This window comes from Lepeophtheirus salmonis, chromosome Z, assembly GCF_016086655.4.
Source record: "Lepeophtheirus salmonis chromosome Z, UVic_Lsal_1.4, whole genome shotgun sequence".
Classification (NCBI taxonomy): Eukaryota; Metazoa; Arthropoda; class Copepoda; order Siphonostomatoida; family Caligidae; genus Lepeophtheirus; species Lepeophtheirus salmonis.
In genome coordinates this window covers 22858813-22879740 of record NC_092584.1, presented here as the reverse complement: position 1 = coordinate 22879740, position 20928 = coordinate 22858813, and the positions used below count along the sequence as shown (strand labels likewise).

Genomic DNA, 20928 nt, shown 5'->3' with positions numbered 1-20928 from the left:
ATCAGATCTGATTCCACCAATTTTAGCTCTCTAGGATCGTGCACAGAAAACGGCTCTGAAGACAATTGTCATTTAGGGAAATTGCCCCTATTTTGATCAAACTTAATGATGAATAATAACACAAGATATATTCGTTCCTTGGATGTATTGGAGGTGATTTTGAGGAATGTAGAGGGATACACTTCACGTACCTCGCGCAATGCCAGGGCATGGAACTATTTTTTATTATTAAAGGAATTCCTTGGATGAATTGGCAGTGGTTTTTAGTCATTCTACACTATATCTTGGTCAATCTGAGGGTGGAGGGTATTTAACAATATTTTAAGAGGACTTAAGCTATTGCACCCTTCTTCCTCACTAATGGTTCAGGAAATTGTTTTGCGATAATATTACTCACACTTGAAGGTACTCCCTAGGGTGATGGAGCAAACAAATATGTTTAGATATTTGTCATGAAGTTTGATCAAAATACTTCATGACCCTGACTGGCAATTTTATCCCAGGTGATCTTCCATGGGCAATTTATCACAGAGCAGTTTTACTAGAATCCTCTAGTATATCGATCAGTAGAGTTATTTCCGTTTTTCTATATTAAAAATTAAATCAATTAACTGATAAATATAAATCCCAAAAATACAAACTTTGGAACTAAATTTTAATGATTTTAATATTCTGTTAAACCAAATTTTGGGTTTATTTATTTTCGAAAGGAAACATACGTTTCTAACTACTACAACACATATAAAAAAAAGAATCTTCTCAAGATTGAGACCACGCCCTTTTTTCATGCTTAATAAAAGTTCAATTTGAACTTATTGACTTTGTCCATTATTTGAATTCAGAATCAACAATATTCAAAATACTCTGTTAATGATATAAATGAGCAAATTTTTAGGACTTTGACGTTTCTTGAACCGACAGGATATTTTATTGGGTTCTCAAAATATTTCTTCAATCTTAAATGAATGGAATATATGATAGAAAATAAATATAACAGCCTTTTTCCCCAATATTTCAAAGTATTAGAACAAAAAATATTTATTCTATTAGTCAATAAATTAATGGGAAGAGACAAAGGGTATCGTTAGTGAAGTATATGCCCCCGACTTTTATGCTGTAAAATAACGATTGCCTTCCGCTTGTGTATAACCCCTGACTGAGCTTCTGGACGACTACAGATGGATTGGTTATAGGCCATTATGCCGGAAACATTTTCCCCTCTGGAATATTTTGCTGTATAACATACTCGTTAACGCCGCCAATATATATTTTTATATAGTAGGTTCGAATTATAGTTTTAAACAAAGCCGTGGAGTCAGAATCTGTGGCTTTTTTTTTGGTAGAGTCGAAGTTCAAGTCAAGAGTCGTATTTATAATCTAAGGCTGACGTTAAACACGACACTTAACACTAATAAGATTTATTATTCACAAGACCAAGTAATGAACCAGTATGTCTAGTGGATATTCTCGACGTAACATAATAATTTAGACTTTAGAGATTATTATGTTACGTCGAGAATAGCCACTAGACATACTAGTTCTGTGATGGTCTTGTGAATAATACACCTTATTAGTGTTAAGTGTACAGTCGCAGTAAGAGATTGTTTCTATAGATATTCCTCGGTTAAAAGTGCATAAGTGATCTTCAGAAACTTATGAATGTATTAGCAATAGATAGGATTTTGATCCATTTCCTTTGTTTTTCATCTTTTTAAATATATTATATTCCAAATATTTTCAACATACCTCGCACAATTATTTACTACATATAACAAATAACTATCTATATATAGCTATAAATTAAATCCATATTTATAGTCTCTAGTATCAAAATACTCAATATTGGCTATAAAGTATATTATTAAAAATAGTGTGTAGAGTCAATGACGTTCAAAATGCTGGAGTCAAAGTTGGAATCAGGGGAGCCATTTTATTTAACAACATAAAACCATTTCTTTTGAACTCTAATGTCAATACTAATGATTAAAAAGAGAGTGATTAATTAATTGTCGATGAAAAGTTGCTAGAGTCATTTTGAACTGCAACAATTTTGTTGGGGCACACTGTACCAAGTAAAGATACATACGTAAAGGAGTTACCGACCTAAAAAAATCATATATTCAAAAGACAGGAAATAAAAAGTTGATTTAAAAAAAAAAAAAAAAGACATATATTTGGGCCCACTTTTTTTTCCTTTTTTTTTTGTGTGTAATTGATTTAGTTCCGTTGATTTCAAACGAAAAAGAATTACATGCAACAACATGTATGTACTCAAAATATGTAAAGATATCTTACGCACTCGAAAAGAAAAATTATTGTGTTTAGGGTGTTGTCTTACAAGTATCTATAACAATATACTAATATTCAAGAACGGTATTCATTCTCATAAGTATAAAAGAATAAACATTTATAACCTCAACAAGCAGTCAACAACTGATTTTAAACATCAACAGAACTCAAAATGAAGGTACAAACAAATGCCTTATATCACTCTTTAAAATATATATTTTTTTTAAAACTCAATTTCTAGGTTTTCGTTGCTATTTCCGCTCTTTTGGCTCTTGCCTCTGCTAACCAATCCAGCCATCAAACCATCCAACATGGACATGCTGCTCCCGTCCACACATCCATCCACAGACCTCATGGAGTTCATCATGCTTCCGTAGTCAGCCAACCCGCTGCTGATCCCTCTGACGTTCACAACCCCTACACTGCTGACTACAAGCCCATTGCTGCTGTCCACGCACCAGCTCATGCCCCAGTTCACGCTCCCTACCACCCTGCTCCTTATCACCCAGCCCCCTACCACCCAGCCCCTGTTGTTCACAGACCAGCTCCTTATCACCCAGCTCCCTATCACCCAGCCCCTGTTGTTCACAGACCAGCTCCCTACCACCCAGCTCCCGTTGTCCACAAGCCTTCTCCCTATCACGCTGCTGAAGTCTACGGTGATAGTCCCGCCGTCTACCAATACGGATATGCTGTCGCTGATGACTATGCTGGAACCAACTTCGCCGCCAACGAGAACAGAGACGGATACTCCACCAACGGTGAATACAGAGTTGCCCTTCCCGATGGCCGCACACAAATTGTTTCCTACAACGTTGCTGATGCTTACTCTGGATATGTTGCTGATGTCAGATACGAAGGAGAGCCTCATTACGACTCCTACAAGCCTGCTCACAAGCCAGCTCCCTATCACCCTGCTCCCTATCACCCAGCTCCTTATCATGCATAAGATTATTTTGTAATAATTCTTCTTAAGACATACCTATATTTATTTATTTTGAAATAAAGAGTTGAAATTGTAGCTAAACTAAATGACATTTACTCCAATTAGGGAAGCAATTGACCATTTCTCAATTGATAATTGTAAAAGAAATAAAATTTACTTTATTTTTTATTTTAAATTACCTGTATAATACGACTTGTCAACAAGTCGGTGAAAGTTATACGTTTATTAAAAAAAGATTAACAATTATGTTACTTGTAATTATTTATTGAATTAGAAAAAGTGATATCAATAAAGGGATCCCATTCAATTTTTTATCTCAATCCAAAATCACTATAATGTTGTACATCACTCTACTTAGGTAGAGAATTTTCCTAAAATTACACAATACGAGTATTTCGCAGATTTATCAACAATTATGACGTATTTTATTAGATGTTGATCTATAAGCACTGATTTGAGTTCTGAACATTAATATACTGAGCTCACATTAAATCTGATTAAATAGAGAAGTGTACATATTAATATGCTAGCTGCAGTACTCTGATGTACTGCCCGGAGTAATTAAGCGTCGGCTAAGAGACAAATTTTGCTTTAATAATATAAAAAAAATTTAATGAGCGCACTCTGGTGAAGCTTCTCTATATTTATCTATCCCCTCAAGAATGAAAAGATAATAATGGAAGTTTGATATATATATATATTTTTTTATATTTTTTTATAATGTTGTTGTTTTTTTGGTTTAAAATTATGTTTCCTTTGAATTTTTTGATCAAAATATCTATTACTTAACTTTCTTCTGCAAGACAGAAGGTTAATGTAGATCTTCGTTCACATCTTTCCAATCCGATTACAACTATTTTAAGCTTTACAGTTTTCCTTTCTTATGCTCCTAATTGCCTTATGCTCTCTTACGACACGACATTTGTGTGCCTCCTCGAATCCTCTCCGTGGTTTGCCTCAGAAAAGTATCTTCTTCTGAAACATCCTTGATTCTAACGAAGTGAAAATCCCTGTTCTTGTCTCATATTATGATTGTTCTACAATCCATGAGTCTTTTCCAATATGAATTATCCATCATGTTTAATTGAACAGGGAGAAGTGATTCACACTTCTTCCATTTGAGTTGTTGACTTGTTTTGATTTATTATATTAATGAATAGTTATGTTACTTAGTTAGTCTCTGGTTCGATTCATAGGATGAATTGAATTTTTGAGTCATTATTCCAACAGTTTTAATTGTTTTTCCTTGGAATAAATAGTACATATTTTGATTAAGACATTCAAAGGTAACATTTATTTAAACCAAAAATTAGCAATAACGATGTATAAATTTCATTTATGTATATATTAATGGAATTATCTTTGAGGCATAATGGTTTTAAGGCAAAAATAACTAACACGGGTTTTCAGACATTTATACAAACATATTTACTTTATTAACAAGTGATGAAGAAGAGTTAAATTGTTGGAAGGAGTGTCGTTATTGGCAAACTACCTTATAATTTTGAGACATTTCTTCCCTTGTTTTCAAGGAAATGTTGAAAGATACGTCTGTAGGATTGTACTTTGTGAGGGGCTTGGTGTTTGTGATATTATCTTGAAAAGAAATCCAATAATTATTTTTTTTTCGACAAAAATTAAAAGATTTACAGCTATTCACAAAAAAAATTTATATTTTTTGGAAAAAAAGTTCAAAAATTCACAATTGTTTACATAAAATTCAATTTTTGAAAAAAAAAATTTCAAATGTTCAACTTTTTCGAATAAAAAGATCCACAATTATTCAGAAAATATTAGGTTTTTATAACAAATTCACAGCTGTTAACATTAAACTAGTTTTTTTTTTGGAAAAAAAAATTAAATATTAAATTTCTTATTTTGGAAGGAGGAATACAGTCCCTCCAGCCCGCACACTGCAGACACCTCAGTGTAGATTGGTAGATGTATTTTTTTAGATTAACAGTATCATTAATAGGAGGTTATATCCCTATAATAAAAAATAAAAAAAAAGATATAGGGACCAATTATTTATCAACTCATCTTTGTATTTCATTGATAGAACTATGATACGAAATATCTACAAAAAAATAAATTATAATAATATTTTTGAATAGTTTGTGGTTAATTCTCTTCTTTTTTTTACTACAGATTAAACCACACAATTTCAATATATATAATGATATCATTAACAGTAACTTATTGGTTATTTTTCATATTTATTTTGCGTATTCAAGCGTATAACTGATTATAACATTTTTATTTTTACTAACCACTACTGCAAATAATTAGTGTTTGTACTTATAAACATCGTCATTATTAAATCAGCATTAATTAAAGATACGGAATATAATCATTTTCAGAACCAAATTCATTCGTGGCAATCTATGAACATTAAACAAAGATTAATTGATTTTGTAAGGAACACATTTTGAATAAAACATGTAAAATATAAAATTCGTAGTTGTATGTAGGAACCTGACAAAATGATTTCAAATCTTATGTAGGTATGATAAATGTCAAGGATGACTATCCATTATACCGTCTACTATTTAGACTTTGTCGTGAACCATTTTTTATTTTTTTTATTAGAACTCAAAATATGAATGAATTATTTTATCATTTTTCATGTTAAGATGAATACTTTACATTTGTATAGTCAATGAAAGAAAACGGACAACTAAAAATTAGTCAGAAAGGATTTGACATAACATTTTAACTTTTTGATTACTCATATTTTGAATAATTCAAAATTACTATCAAAGTTACATTTTAATGTAAGTTGTTCGGGAAATGACGATACATCTGTTTAAGCCATCTTTGCTACTTTGTTCGAGTCCGAAACTTTAGAAATACATTCAAATATGAAATACCAATATGAAGTTTGTGAAGGAATATTGTCCTGAATCATTTTTGCTGAAGGAAACTTTCCCAAAGTCAATTTGCCGATATTATACTTGCTTGTCACTCCATGAGTAATCTCCATCATGTCGATTAATAACTAATTGATAAGGGAGAAGTAACAAGAACTATTCTTGTATTCGAATTGCTATCATGTTTTTTTATTAATAAATATATTTAGAGTACTTCAAAGCTAAAACTTTCGAACTATGTACAATTTATCAAGGTTGTTTCCGGATCAAGTTCAGCAGTTCTATCGTTCCCGGTATCAGTTCTTTCCTAGCAAGGGTTTCGATCTCGGTTCAGTGTTATCCGTCTCGTTTTCGATCTTTGGTCTCAATTATTTTTTATACATGCTGAGTTTGTTAACAGGCGCTTCAAACAAGGGGCGTTTTTTGGCCCAGGAAATGATTTTCGAAACAAACACGACTGCAACTACCATATATAGAAAAATTCGTAGTGCTCCAAGTTCCAACAGGGGCCCTGAAAACTAAGGTTGCTTATGCCAATGGTTTTCAAAGTGGGGCTGTGAAGGGACTAGGGAGGTGTAGGAAGATGGAGAATTGAGGATTGCTTTCTGTCTACAAGACTATAGTACACGTGTTTCTTATAAAAGTTTAAAAATTTATTAGTATAGGAAGGCCTTGGCATAGTGAAGTTTAGGAAACCTTGGTCTAAGAAATATTATAGTTATCATATTATATGTTACCAACAAGCCTTGTAGTGGACTTCGTTCCATAATCTAACCCACCCCTTCCGTCTTTATTTACACCGTTTGATCCCTAAAACCACTTTTCCAGATCCCTAAGAAGCCCTTACTTTTTTGGAGCTCAGATACTAATGTATCACCATGGCAACGTACAAAAATCACTAAAAAGCTTCAATTGCACAAAAAAAAAAACTCAGAAAATTGACTTTTTGTTAAAGCTAATATATTTTTCGTAATATATATAGTATTTTCTTTATATATTCTATAGAGGAACAAAATCCCCAGAACCAAGATCGATAACAATATATTGCGGGCTCGGTTCCCTATATCGGTTCGACTTTGTCGGTTCTGATTCAAGCAGTTCAAGAACCTGAGCCGCTTGAGCCACTAGACCGATAAGGATATTGCATTTTATACTAACAATTGCTCGGAGTTATTGGACATCAACGGACAATCACATTTTCAATCATAAAGAAGATAACTCCCCTATCAATCATTGAAAAAAAAAAATGATTTGATGAGCTTGAACTTGTTGCTAGACATTATCTAAAGTCACATTCATTTTTTTTAAATTTTATACTAAGTACTTTCCACTTTTAAATGACTGCAAGATTTCATTCATTTTATCAGTGCTCCCAGTATATGATAGTCCCTTTATTTTTCTAAATACTGTATTGGTACATGAATCAGGGACACCATACATGGTGCACCTGGTGACATTTTATCATATATTCATAAATTACTTTGTACTCGCTAGATGACTATTACGTTGATTCACTCGTACTTTCTAAAAACTTTTTCACCACAAATAGTAAGATTTTTTTTTTTTTTGCAAAAGAAGAGATGTGTAACTCAATTCAATCAAGAATATTATCAACTCCCTGAATACAAAAATTGTATCTCATTGGTCACATAATTAAATGAATCTACTGAATGGAATATCCATTTAGATTGTCTTCAAAATAATACTAACTAATTCACCTATAATAAATTTACATTAAATGAATATCTATTTATCATACTTTCATATTAAATTGAATTAAAGTATGCAATACCATAAGTCAATAATTTAAATATCATTTTTTGGCAAAATTTATGTTGGGAAAATTGACCTTCCGGCAAATGTCCATTCGGTAAAAATACATTGGGACAATAGACCTAGAACCATTCAACATATTTTATATTTATTACAACAGATTTTAAAATAAGATCCTTCAGGTAAATCCGGACCACCATTAACAGCATCCTGATCAATAAGGGAAGCAAGAAAAGGTTTTATTGGAAAGTATAAATAGTACAAAAGAAAAAAATAATTCAAGTCTACCGTCTCCCCCAATCATACGCTCAATACGAGCCCTAAAGGATTTGTAGCCCTGCGGAGTAGAATTTGTCAAAGTACTATATGATGGAAGTCTTCAAGTAGTTGATTCAAGGAGTCTACCCAAAAAAGAAGTAAGCCATGGGATTAATATCAGAAAGGAGTTAAAGGGTAAGGTTTGGGGGTCCCAAAATGGTATCTACTCTTCTTTCAAATAGTTTGGTTCTTGGGAACCTTGTGAAAGGGGAAGAGTCGGGTACCATTGGCCTCAGCTTTCATCCAAGGTATCACATGGTAAGACAGGAATTCATAGTACCTGTCGGCCCGACCCTCTCTTTTGACACAAGAAGAGGGGGCATGACACTGCCGTTGTTCCCAATAGCCCCAAGGGTTATGATGCTGCCCGGAAACTTGGTTTTCCAGATGCGATGGACATTTGCTGTCTCTCCAGCCACCCACCTGTCGTTCTGGAGGTTATAGGAGCTGTCAATAGTCCATTGTTTCTCATATGAATAAAACATTGAAATTCGATGATGGTGTTCCTCCGGGTCTCCTCCGTCGTAAATACTTGTTTTGAATTAAAAGTTACACAACTAACTATAAGTGAAAACTCAACCTCTCACTTTAAAATTGAAATTACGGAGTATTATAGTATGATATTTATTCCTCTAACCTAGGAATCTTCTGTAAAGTCCATATCCATCATTTATATTTCCTTCTCGAGGAACAATTGGTTGATAACCTACACACATTACAATCAAGAGAATAATTTCTTCCAAGCGTGTTGTCCATTCTGCTAAGTCGTTCTATTTGTCTCAAAATTTATTGTAGAACACATTGGTATTCGTAGACAAAATATTGTCCATTTCTATGATCAGCTTTTTTTCAAACACTACAAATTGAAAAAAAAATAGCCAAAATAATTCGGAATAATTCATAATAAGAGAATGATAAATTGGCAGATATTATGCAAATGAAAGGGCCCATATCGGGCCTAATATATGTCTGTGAAATCAAATAAAGATTTTAAATTATAGCTACAACTCTTGGATATCTTAACACATCCTACAATTTTCAATAATATGCCTATAAGTGCCTCAAATATGTCTGTGAAATATTAGGCTGTATAAAGTTAAATTGGGATTTTCATCTTTTATTATTATTTGGTAATGATTGGTTTTATGTTGACACACCACATTTAGAAGTAAAAAAAAAAATCAATAAATGCTTGGTTCTATCAGTGATTAACTTCTAAAAATCGTTTATGAATGTTATGTGCTTTAATTATGGTTCTATGAAAACCAATATCTTAAAGGACATAATCTGTCTGTGGGCTTTGATTTAATTCAACCAAAAAAAAAATGGTATATATATCTTTATTTGAAAGTTATACTACGACTTTGATTGATTAGTTTTTACCCAACTAATATGAGTATTAGTATAATGGGAATTGACAGTCGTTGAGAAAACATCAAATTTTTTTGTATTTTATATACGTTTAATATTGGAATATTTATTTTCTAATACAAAAAAAAATATAAAGAGTTACTAAACAACATCAATTTAAATCATAGTGTTATTTAATTTATAAGTTGGTATCGGTGTCTTTGACATTAGCAATGAAATTTATTTTGATAAATAATTATTCCAAAACAGGAAGAAAAGTACATGAAAATCATTAACAACAGTATGATCTCGATTGCACTCTTATCCTACGCATAATAGGGAACATACGAAGAAGGGTGGTTCCTATACGAGTATTAACATTTGTATAACGAAACGTGTTGCTCAGACATTCATAAAAAAAGTATAAAAGTTCATCCACACAACAAGAAGTCAAGCAGTTCTTTACTGACTATCAAACAAAATAAACATCAGCAAAAGCATGAAGGTACTTGGAAACAAACTAATATAATGTATAAACATCTAATCCTTCACTTTTTTATCAGGTTTTCGTTGTTATTTCCGCTCTTTTGGCTCTTGCCTCTGCTAACCAATCCAGCCATCAAACCATCCAACACGGACATGCTGCTCCCGTCCACACCTCCATCCACAGACCTCATGGTGTTCATCATGCTTCCGTAGTCAGCCAACCCGCTGCTGATCCCTCTGACGTTCACAACCCCTACACTGCTGACTACAAGCCCATTGCTGCTGTCCACGCACCAGCTCATGCCCCAGTTCACGCTCCTTACCATCCAGCTCCCTATCACCCAGCCCCCTACCACCCATCCCCTGTTGTTCACAGACCAGCTCCTTACCACCCAGCTCCCTACCACCCACCACCCGGCCCCTGCTCCCTACCACCCGGCCCCTGCCCCTACCACCCAGCCCCTGTTGTTCACAGACCAGCTCCCTACCACCCAGCTCCCGTTGTCCACAAGCCTTCTCCCTATCACACTGCTGAGATCTACGGTGATAGTCCGCCGTCTACCAATACGGATATACTGTCGCTGATGACTATGCTGGAACCAACTTCGCCGCCAACGAGAACAGAGACGGATACTCCACCAACGGTGAATACAGAGTTGCCCTTCCCGATGGCCGCACACAAATTGTTTCCTACAACGTTGCTGATGCTTACTCTGGATATGTTGCTGATGTCAGATACGAAGGAGAGCCTCATTACGACTCCTACAAGCCTGCTCACAAGCCAGCTCCCTATCACCCTGCTCCCTATCACGCCTAAGTGAAACTATTTATTTATCCTAGATTTTATTCTCAAATTTATATATTTATTTGAAATACAGACCTGAAAAGGACTTATAAAATAGCTTTTCCTATAAGTTTTATTTATTTTTTAAATTTATAGGTCTGTTCTTAAGGGAGAAGCATTGATTATTTTTATAATCAATGCTCCTCATAAATTATATTAAGATGTGAAAAAAATTACTTATCATCGCACTTGAATGCAATTCATTCTATTTGTTTCTTATTCTCCAGTGAGACTTACTTTCATGGATGCTCTGACAAATTCTCGGTGTTACATTTTCCGATGCCATTCTTGATGCTACACCATAACCATTCCCGGAAATATTTTCCCCCATTGGAAAACGTGGAAGTCTCCAAAGTCTCACAGGTGAGGAGCTGAGAGAACAATGCCTGAGACTTAGTACTATATTACATTTAAGGGACAATCAGAATTGGATGGTAAAGAGCTCAAGAAATTACAAGTCCTTATATATTTGACTGAGCTTCTGATATTAGTCTCAGAAAGACAACTGTCTCAAATACTCCCAAAACTCTGGATTGCTCTCAAGTTCGTCTCAGTCTTCTAATAACTCTTGCTGAAGCAAAGAGGAGCTTTTCAAAACTAAAGCTCATCAAGGCATACATCAGGTCTATCATTTAAAAGAATCCTTACTGGTCTGGGCATCATCAGAATCAATCACACAGTTGCGAAACAGATCTGATACGATTAAGGCATCAACTACATTTCATCAAGGAAAGCAAGGAGTGTGCAGCTGTAGTTGGCAATTGCCTTGTTTAAATGGAGTAAGTTATTTGACGCATGTTTAAATCTATTTATTTGTATAATAGGTATTACTCTGTGTGTGTGGCTTTAATATATAAGTGATTTTAATTTTCTTGTTTTTATTGTCCCTGTTATATTTTCTTTGGGAGGGGGCTGGAGGTGAAGTTGGAGTGCGCCAATGCCTATATAGATATCCTATCAATTACCCCCCTCCTTCAAATGAAGTTTCAAAATGGCTACTTCAGTCTATAACTTGACTTGACTAAAATATTAGAAAGGAGAAAGGGAACTTGCAAACATGGCTGTTACTGGCGCGTATAAAATTTGGGTAAAGGGTCAATACTCTTGATCTGTCTTCTTTATTAATTTGTTTTAATAATAAAAAACTTTTTTTATAGTAAAATAATGTAGGTAATATTCGGATTACGAAACCCGATTGGACATTTAGATGTGTTCATAAAAGACCGAGAGTAACCAAGAGAGTTATAATTCTAAGCCTTTGTTGCACTCGAAGTGACAAAATGACACGGAGCTCCATTTTGAGTCAAAATAAAGTTGTCATCGAACTTTTCTCTGGCCAAGGTTGCACGTTCTTATCCAGAATTATGATGTAAGTATTGATCCTTCCTCTCGGTCAAAATGTGAGGGGAGACTTTGCCTGGCTGGGCACTGTTTTGTTCTGAAGACATATCTCACTGAAACTGAGGCATTGTCTGGATGTAGCGGTTATTCTCCGTATTTACAGTGGTGTCAAGTGTGGAAAAAAAAATCATCAAAAAAAGCAAAACTTTCCCCAATTTTTGTTGACCTTCTTTGCTCTTTCATACAGTATATGCTTGCTCTTTTCAAAGATAAGATGTCCGGTCCTCCTCTCTGATTTTGCACCAGTACCATTCTGGATTGAAAATAATTAAAAGTGTACCATTAGATAAGATCAACCCTGTACATTTAAAAAAAATGATATGATGCTTATCCAGAAGGTATTCCTGCTCTTAATAAATAATTTGCCCCTAAATTGAAAAATTCAAATCTATTGGCAAGCAAAGAACACTATAGCTTTTAAAGTAATATCTCGTGTGGTCTTCCAGTGCATATTTATTCAGTCAAGTCCAGTCCATTAGAATTTAAGGGCGACATTGCAGTAATTCTTGCTAATGGCCTTAATTAATTCCTACCTTCCTCCTTTGTCATAGCTGATTGTAGGTGATCTCCTTCAAAGCATTCTTCAAATTTCCAGGGTTATCATCTTGATTTTCTTTTCTTTTTTTTTTAACATGCCCATTATACACACGATTTTCATCACTACTTAGTCACTTCTATTCATGAACAAACACTCTTTACTACACTTTATACATGTAATTAGATGTTCTATTCTCAAGAATGAAGACATAATGAGTAACAGCTTTACAAAATACACTCCTACTAATAAACTAATTCTTATCAATTCGATGATTTTTTTAAAAAGAAATGAAGAACAGTAATATATATATAATTTTAATTAAAAGTTGGGTATGTAACTCGATCATATCACAAGACCACTCAACTTTTTGACATGAAAAAATGAAAAAAAATAATAAATACAAATGACAACCGTATTGATAGTTTATTGTAAATCCAAATCTTTGATACATTTGATAGTATTAAACAAACGTGATCTTAAATATATAATTGTGGACTATAGGCCTTCATTACATGAAGTTTCCTCTACTTTTTGGGAATTCAAAAGATGGTGGAGGGATGTATATCCTCACATCTCACTTTTGTAACTTAAACTGTATACTAATATAAGACCAATAACTCTTGGGGACAATGATGTGAATCCAGTTTGTTTTTTAGCTGGACTTTGACTTTGTAATTGGTAGTATATAGAATGAATTTTATTTTCGTTAGGAGTTGTCATTATTATTTAACATCCTTTCCTAAATAGATTCAATTATATTCAAAACATGTTTCAACGTTCGTGTGCCCTCATAAAAGGCGGAGCGTAATCCTGAGGATTTGTTGCTGAGTTATAATTGTATGTCCCTGTTATACTCAAAGTAGAATTGGGGATCGACCTCGGAGTAATTCTGGCAAATGTCCTTGCTTATATCCTTTTCTCCTACTTCTCGCGTCACAGCTGACTGTAGCTGATCTAATGAAACGTCATGAGTAGTATTCTTTCTCTCCTCCAAAACATTCTTCAAATTGTCAGGGTTACCATATTGATTTTCGTTTTTTTTTTTTTTTTACATGCCCATGCCACATTGGAGTTTCACCTTTGCTTGGGGATAAGAAACCAAGAGCAAAAATTGATATTGTTTTGTATTTTTAAAACAGTAAGATTTTAACATAAATAAATACAAAATTCCTTTCCGTATCAAAAATCCATCGTTATTCGCAGAAAAATTTATTGTTTGGAAAAAAATAATTCAAATATTAAATTTCTGGGAAAAAATTAAAAAGTCTTTACAAAAGATTCACTTTTTTCCCGCCAAAATTATATTTCCATTTTTTGGAGAAAAAATTCAAAAATTTACAGGTATTCTCAAAATATTAAATTTTTTGGGGGAAAAAAATTCAAAAGTTTATAGCTATTTAAAAAAGTTTCGAAATTTATATTTTTGTAAAAAGTTTTTTACACCTGTTTTCGTCGCATAAAATATTTTCATCCTGAGCAAACAAAAAATATCTAGTAAAAAAAAAAATTCCTTAATAATAGGAGGAGGTTACATCCCCTTCAGTCCACCCTGCAGACGCCCCTAATTTAGTTCTATATTCTTGGTCAAGAGCAACGTTTCTTACAGTGGGTATCGCGAAATACTAGAGAGCCCTGACCGCGTCAGGGGTGGCGGAAAAAATTATACGTCTTTTAATAACTCTTTTTTATATAAAATCCGACATATCATATTTGAATACATAAATATATTCTTTTTACATATATGTAGAGAATAAACTTATAAGTTTTAGAGAAAATACATAAAGTGTAAAAATCGGTTTCAAGTACACATTGTCATTAACGTGCAATGCAGGAAGCCCAGCGGGGCAGCTTGAATTCAGTGTGAAGAATACTGCTTAATAGATTTCACAAAGAACAAGCAAAGCAACATCATTATGGAACGTTTTCAAAAAAGAAAATCTCCACAAGAATTGTACATGATTTACTTTGAAATGGGGACTCAGCCTTTTGCATGTGTATGTCAACGGCCTCGGAGTTGGCACAAAATTTCACTGGAGTAGATCCTAGTTTGACCAAAAAAAGGGCATACAACCAAAAATTACAATTATTTTAACATGACAACAGCAGTTTTGCATTTGCACTTTTGATAGGTGCCCTGACTGAAAAAAGTTTGAGGAACACTGGTTTAGATAACGAGATCAAGCTTTGAGGTTCCTAGACAGAGACGAAACCAAGAGGGATTTCGATAACTACTCGTATTGGGTTTTGGTAAAGAAATCCTAGAATGGCCTGAGACTAATATAATATTTACTAATTCGGTCCAAGTTCGGTCAGAACCTATCTTGTTATGAAATCTAAAAAATAACGGCCTTGATCTGTACATAGATATGTATAATAAGAGTTGTAAATCCTGAGAACTTTTGAGCGGGAAAGTATTTGTTGTTGGCAGCCTGAACATTTTTTATTTTATTTTTGGTGTTGTCCGGTACTTTTGCTTTAAACGACATATTTTGCCTGAGGACATTTCCCCTTAAACTATAAATAAATGACATTTATCCCGTTCCCCCTACTCCAATAATTAATAAATTGTTACCTTTGCAAAGTTATTTCCTGTGTATTTCAACTATCTGCGGTTGCTGTCACCAATTTCGGGAGAGAAGGATAAAATATGACTGTTGGGTAAAAAAATATACAAGACACCTTCGTATACGAAAGTGTTCTGAACAGTTTCCGACCTCAACCAACGTTTCAGCCATTTTGGGCACACAGATGTTATCCAACAGTTATTTGAGTTTGTTGATGCGAGTGTTTTTGTGAAAATGGACAAAAATGAGTAGTTTGAGCTGTCATTAAATATTTGTTTTTGAAAGTGTAACCTTTCAATAGAGTCAGAAAATAGCTACATACATATAAAGGCTTGTTTTGTCAAAATTAAACACGTCTAAGTCAATCCAACTAGGAGTCATTGAGTCAAAAACAATGAGTGTCTCGTGAACAATTATTTTGTAGAATAAAATGCAGAGTACTATTTGAACGGGATACCGAGATGTAAGCATCCCCGGAAGTAGTGTGTTGAGTCACCAAGGGAAAATGTTGAAAAATATAATAAAATATTCAGAAAAAATGTCTAGTATCCTCATTATGTCTCCGTATTTAATGAGAAATCAGAGCTCTTTGAATGATTTTTTTAAATTTCTTTTGAACTTTTACTAATCCTCCATCTCTTCTTGATTTTTCATCTACCTACACGAGAGCTCCAGCGGATTAGATATTTAGAGTTAAGAAATAAACTGCTCATATTTCAACTTTTAAAAAATGATATTTAGCACCAGTTGGTTTTCATCCAACGTTATACATATTGGTTTAATTCTAGTTAAGTACCAGTTATATCAACTGAACGCCTGAAAGTGTGAATTTGAAAAGAAAACACTTAGTCCCATATAACGTTCATTATTTCTCACATAATAATTATAGAAATATTGTAATGAAAAAGCAAAAATAAATGTAGATAATTTATGTGACGTCAGCATTTTTGATGACGGTCCAATTATAAATAACAAGGGTTTATATCCATAAATCCCCTTTGTCATTAATATTAAGGAAACAGAATAATATGTAATTTCTACTTACTTTTCTATAAATTATCATTAATCAAAATGTATCTAGATAAAAAACTGAAGAACTACATAAAACGTTAAGAAAATAAATTGAAGCCTATTTCTCTATTCTATAGTCAAGTAAAGCTCTCAGATGAAGACTTGTCATTGATTAATTTATTTTAAGACCAAAATAAGGATACTTTTGATAGAATTTATTAGAAAATAACAGAATTGGATAAATGTAGGATATTGTAATTAAGATAGATACAGTATATTGCAGGAAAGGCAACATTTGATACATAAAAAATAATTTTTACTGTTGCGTATGTGACGCAAAGGAATGGCAGGTGTTGGGTGTTGTCTCATTACGTACAATAATATCTTATAAAGTTGGGCTTTTTATTATTATCGTTCAAGCGTATAAAGGTTCATCCACACGACAAAAAGTCAAGCAGTTCCTTACTGACTATCAAACAAAATAAACATCAGCAAAAGCATGAAGGTACTTGGAAACAAACTAATATAATATACAAACATCTAATAATTCACTTTTTATCAGGTTTTCGTTGTTATTTCCGCTCTTTTGGCTCTTGCCTCTGCTAACCAATCCAGCCATCAAACCATCCAACACGGACATGCTGCTCCTGTCCACACCTCCATCCACAGACCTCATGGTGTTCATCATGCTTCCGTAGTCAGCCAACCCGCTGCTGATCCCTCTGACGTTCACAACCCCTACACTGCTGACTACAAGCCCATTGCTGCTGTCCACGCACCAGCTCATGCCCCAGTTCACGCTCCCTATCACCCTGCTCCTTATCATCCAGCTCCCTACCACCCAGCCCCTGTTGTTCACAGACCAGCTCCTTATCACACAGCTCCCTACCACCCGGCCCCTCACCCAGCCCCTGTTGTTCACAGACCAGCTCCCTACCACCCAGCTCCCGTTGTCCACAAGCCTTCTCCCTATCACGCTGCTGAGATCTACGGTGATAGTCCGCCGTCTACCAATACGGATATGCTGTCGCTGATGACTATGCTGGAACCAACTTCGCCGCCAACGAGAACAGAGACGGATACTCCACCAACGGTGAATACAGAGTTGCCCTTCCCGATGGCCGCACACAAATTGTTTCCTACAACGTTGCTGATGCTTACTCTGGATATGTTGCTGATGTCAGATACGAAGGAGAGCCTCATTACGACTCCTACAAGCCTGCTCACAAGCCAGCTCCCTATCACCCTGCTCCCTATCACGCCTAAGTGAAACTATTTATTTATCCTAGATTTTATTCTCAAATTTATATATTTATTTGAAATACAGACCTGAAAAGGACTTATAAAATAGCTTTTCCTATAAGTTTTATTTATTTTTTAAATTTATAGGTCTGTTCTTAAGGGAGAAGCATTGATTATTGTTATACTCAATGCTTCTCATAAATCATATTAAGATGTGAAAAAATTACTTATCATCCCACTTGAATGCAATTCATTCTATTTGTTTCTTATTCTCCAGTGAGACTTACTTTCATGGATGCTCTGACAAATTCTCGGTGTTACATTTTCCGATGCCATTCTTGATGCTACACCATAACCATTCCGGGAAATATTTTCCCCCATTGGAAAACGTGGAAGTCTCCAAAGTCTCACAGGTGAGGAGCTGAGAGAACAATGCCTGAGGCTTAGTACTATATTACATTTAAGGAACAATCAGAATTGGATGGTAAAGAGCTCAAGAAATTACAAGTCATTATATATTTGACTGAGCTTCTGATATTAGTCTCAGAAAGACAACTCTCTCAAATACTTCCAAAACTCTGGATTGCTCTCAAGTTCGTCTCAGTCTTCTAATAACTCTTGCTGAAGCAAAGAGGAGCTTTTCAAAACTAAAGCTCATCAAGGCTTACCTCAGGTTCATCATTTAAAAGAATCCTTACTGGTCTGGGCATCATCAGAATCAATCACACAGTTGCGAAACAGATCTGATACGATTAAGGCATCAACTACATTTCATCAAGAAAAGCAAGGAGTGTGCAGCTGTAGTTGGCAATTGCCTTGTTTAAATGGAGTAAGTTATTTGACGCATGTTTAAACCAATTTATTTGTATAATATGTATTACTCTGTGTGTGTGGCTTTAATATATAAGTGATTTTAATTTTTCTTGTTTTTTATTGTCCCTGTTATATTTTCTTTGGGAGGGGGCTGGAGGTGAAGTTGGAGTGCGCCAATGCCTATATAGATATCCTATCAATTACCCCCTCCTTCAAATGAAGTTTAAAAATGGCTACTTCAGTCTATAACTTGACTAAAATATTAGAAAGGAGAAAGGAAACTTGCAAACATGGCTGTTACTGGCGCGTATAAAATTTGGGTAAAGGGTCAATACTTTTGATCTGTCTTCTTTATTAATTTGTTTTAATAATAAAAAACTTTTTTTTATAGTAAAATAATGTAGTAGGTAATATTCGGATTACGAAACCCGATTGGATATTTAGATGTGTTCATAAAAGACCGAGAGTAACCAAGAGAGTTATAATTCTAAGTCTTTGTTGCACTCGAAGTGACAAAATGACACGGAGCTCCATTTTGAGTCAAAATAAAGTTGTCATCGAACTTTTCTCTGGCCAAGGTTGCACGTTCTTATCCAGAATTATGATGTAAGTATTGATCCTTCCTCTCCGTCAAAATGTGAGGGGAGACTTTGCCTGCCTGGGCACTGTTTTGTTCTGAAGACATATCTCACTGAAACTGAGGCATTGTCTGGATGTAGCGGTTATTCTCCATATTTACAGTGGTGTCAAGAGTGGGGAAAAAAATCATCAAAAAGAGCAAAACTTTCCCCAATTTTTGTTGACCTTATTTGCTCTTTCATACAGTATATGCTTGCTCTTTTCAAAGATAAGATGTCCGGTCCTCCTCTGTGATTTTGCACCAGTACCATTCTGGATTGAAAATAATTAAAAGTGTACCAGTAGATACGATCAACCTTGTACATTTAAAAAAAAATGATATGATGCTTATCCAGAAGGTATTCCTGCTCTTAATAAATTATTTGCCCCTAAATTGAAAAATTCAAATCTATTGGCAAGCAAAGAACACTATAGCTTTTAAAGTAATATCTCGTGTGGTCTTCCAGTGCATATTTATTCAGTCAAGTCCAGTCCATTAGAATTTAAGGTCGACATTGCAGTAATTCTTGCTAATGGCCTTAATTAATTCTACCTTCCCCTCCTTTGTCATAGCTGATTGTAGGTGATCTCCTTCAAAGCATTCTTCAAATTTCCAGGGTTATCATCTTGATTTTCTTTTCTTTTTTTTTTAACATGCCCATTATACACACGATTTTCATCACTACTTACACACTTCTATTCATGAACAAACACTCTTTACTACACTTTATACATGTCATTAGATGTTCTATTCTCAAGAATGAAGACATAATGAGTAACAGCTTTACAAAATACACTCCTACTAATAAACTAATTCTTATCAATTCGATGATTTTTTAAAAAGAAATGAAGAACAGATATATATATAATTTTAATTAAAAGTTGGGTATGTAACTCGATCATATCACAAGACCACTCAACTTTTTGACATGAAAAAATGAAAAAAATAATAAATACAAATGACAACCGTATTGATAGTTTATTGTAAATCCAAATCTTTGATACATTTGATAGTATTAAACAAACGTGATCTTAAATATATAATTGTGGACTATAGGCCTTCATTACATGAAGTTTCCTCTACTTTTTGGGAATTCAAAAAGATGGTGGAGGGATGTATATCCTCACATCTCACTTTTGTAACTTAAACTGTACACTAATATAAGACCAATAACTCTTGGGGACAATGATGTGAATCCAGTTTGTTTTTTAGCTGGACTTTGACTTTGTAATTGGTAGTATATAGAAGGAATTTTATTTTCGTTAGGAGTTGTCATTATTATTTAACATCCTTTCCTAAATAGATTCAATTATATTCAAAACATGTTTCAACGTTCGTGTGCCCTCATAAAAGGCGGAGCGTAATCCTGAGGATTTGTTGCTGAGTTATAATTGTATGTCCCTGTTATACTCAAAGTAGAATTGGGGATCGACCTCGGAGTAATTCTGGCAAATGTCCTTGCTTATATCCTTTTCTCCTACTTCTCGCGTCACAGCTGACTGTAGCTGATCTATTGGAACGTCATGAGTAGTATTCTTTCTCTCCTCCAAAACATTCTCTTCAAATGGTCAGGGTTACCATATTGATTTTCGTTTTTTTTTATTTTTTTACATGCCCATGCCACATTGGAGTTTCACCTTTGCTTGGGGATAAGAAACCAAGAGCAAAAAATTGATATTGTTTTGTATTTTTAAAACAGTAAGATTTTAACATAAATAAACACAAAATTCCTTTCCGTATCAAAAAATCCATCGTTATTCGCAGAAAAATTTATTGTTTGGAAAAAATAATTCAAATATTAAATTTCTGGGAAAAAATTAAAAAGTCTTTACAAAAGATTCACTTTTTTCCCCGCCAAAAATGA

General features: G+C 34.1%; 3 protein-coding genes across 3 annotated transcripts; all 3 read left to right on the top strand.

The window, feature by feature from the left end:
• The first annotated feature begins 2394 nt into the window (after window positions 1-2394).
• On the top strand, window positions 2395-3310 carry LOC121130050 (uncharacterized). The gene is made up of 2 exons (XM_071893683.1): window positions 2395-2467; window positions 2531-3310. The coding sequence occupies exons 1-2, from the start codon at window positions 2462-2464 to the stop codon at window positions 3236-3238; spliced, it is 714 nt and encodes a 237-aa protein (XP_071749784.1). The 5' UTR covers window positions 2395-2461; the 3' UTR covers window positions 3239-3310.
• Window positions 3311-9973: 6663 nt separating this feature from the next.
• On the top strand, window positions 9974-10933 carry LOC121130528 (uncharacterized). The gene is made up of 2 exons (XM_071893690.1): window positions 9974-10051; window positions 10110-10933. Exons 1-2 carry the CDS (start codon window positions 10046-10048, stop codon window positions 10851-10853), a joined length of 750 nt encoding a protein of 249 aa, XP_071749791.1. The 5' UTR covers window positions 9974-10045; the 3' UTR covers window positions 10854-10933.
• Window positions 10934-16820: 5887 nt separating this feature from the next.
• LOC121130527 (uncharacterized) lies at window positions 16821-17740 on the top strand. Its single transcript, XM_040726264.2, has 2 exons — window positions 16821-16895; window positions 16953-17740. Exons 1-2 carry the CDS (start codon window positions 16890-16892, stop codon window positions 17658-17660), a joined length of 714 nt encoding a protein of 237 aa, XP_040582198.2. The 5' UTR covers window positions 16821-16889; the 3' UTR covers window positions 17661-17740.
• Window positions 17741-20928: the final 3188 nt, after the last annotated feature.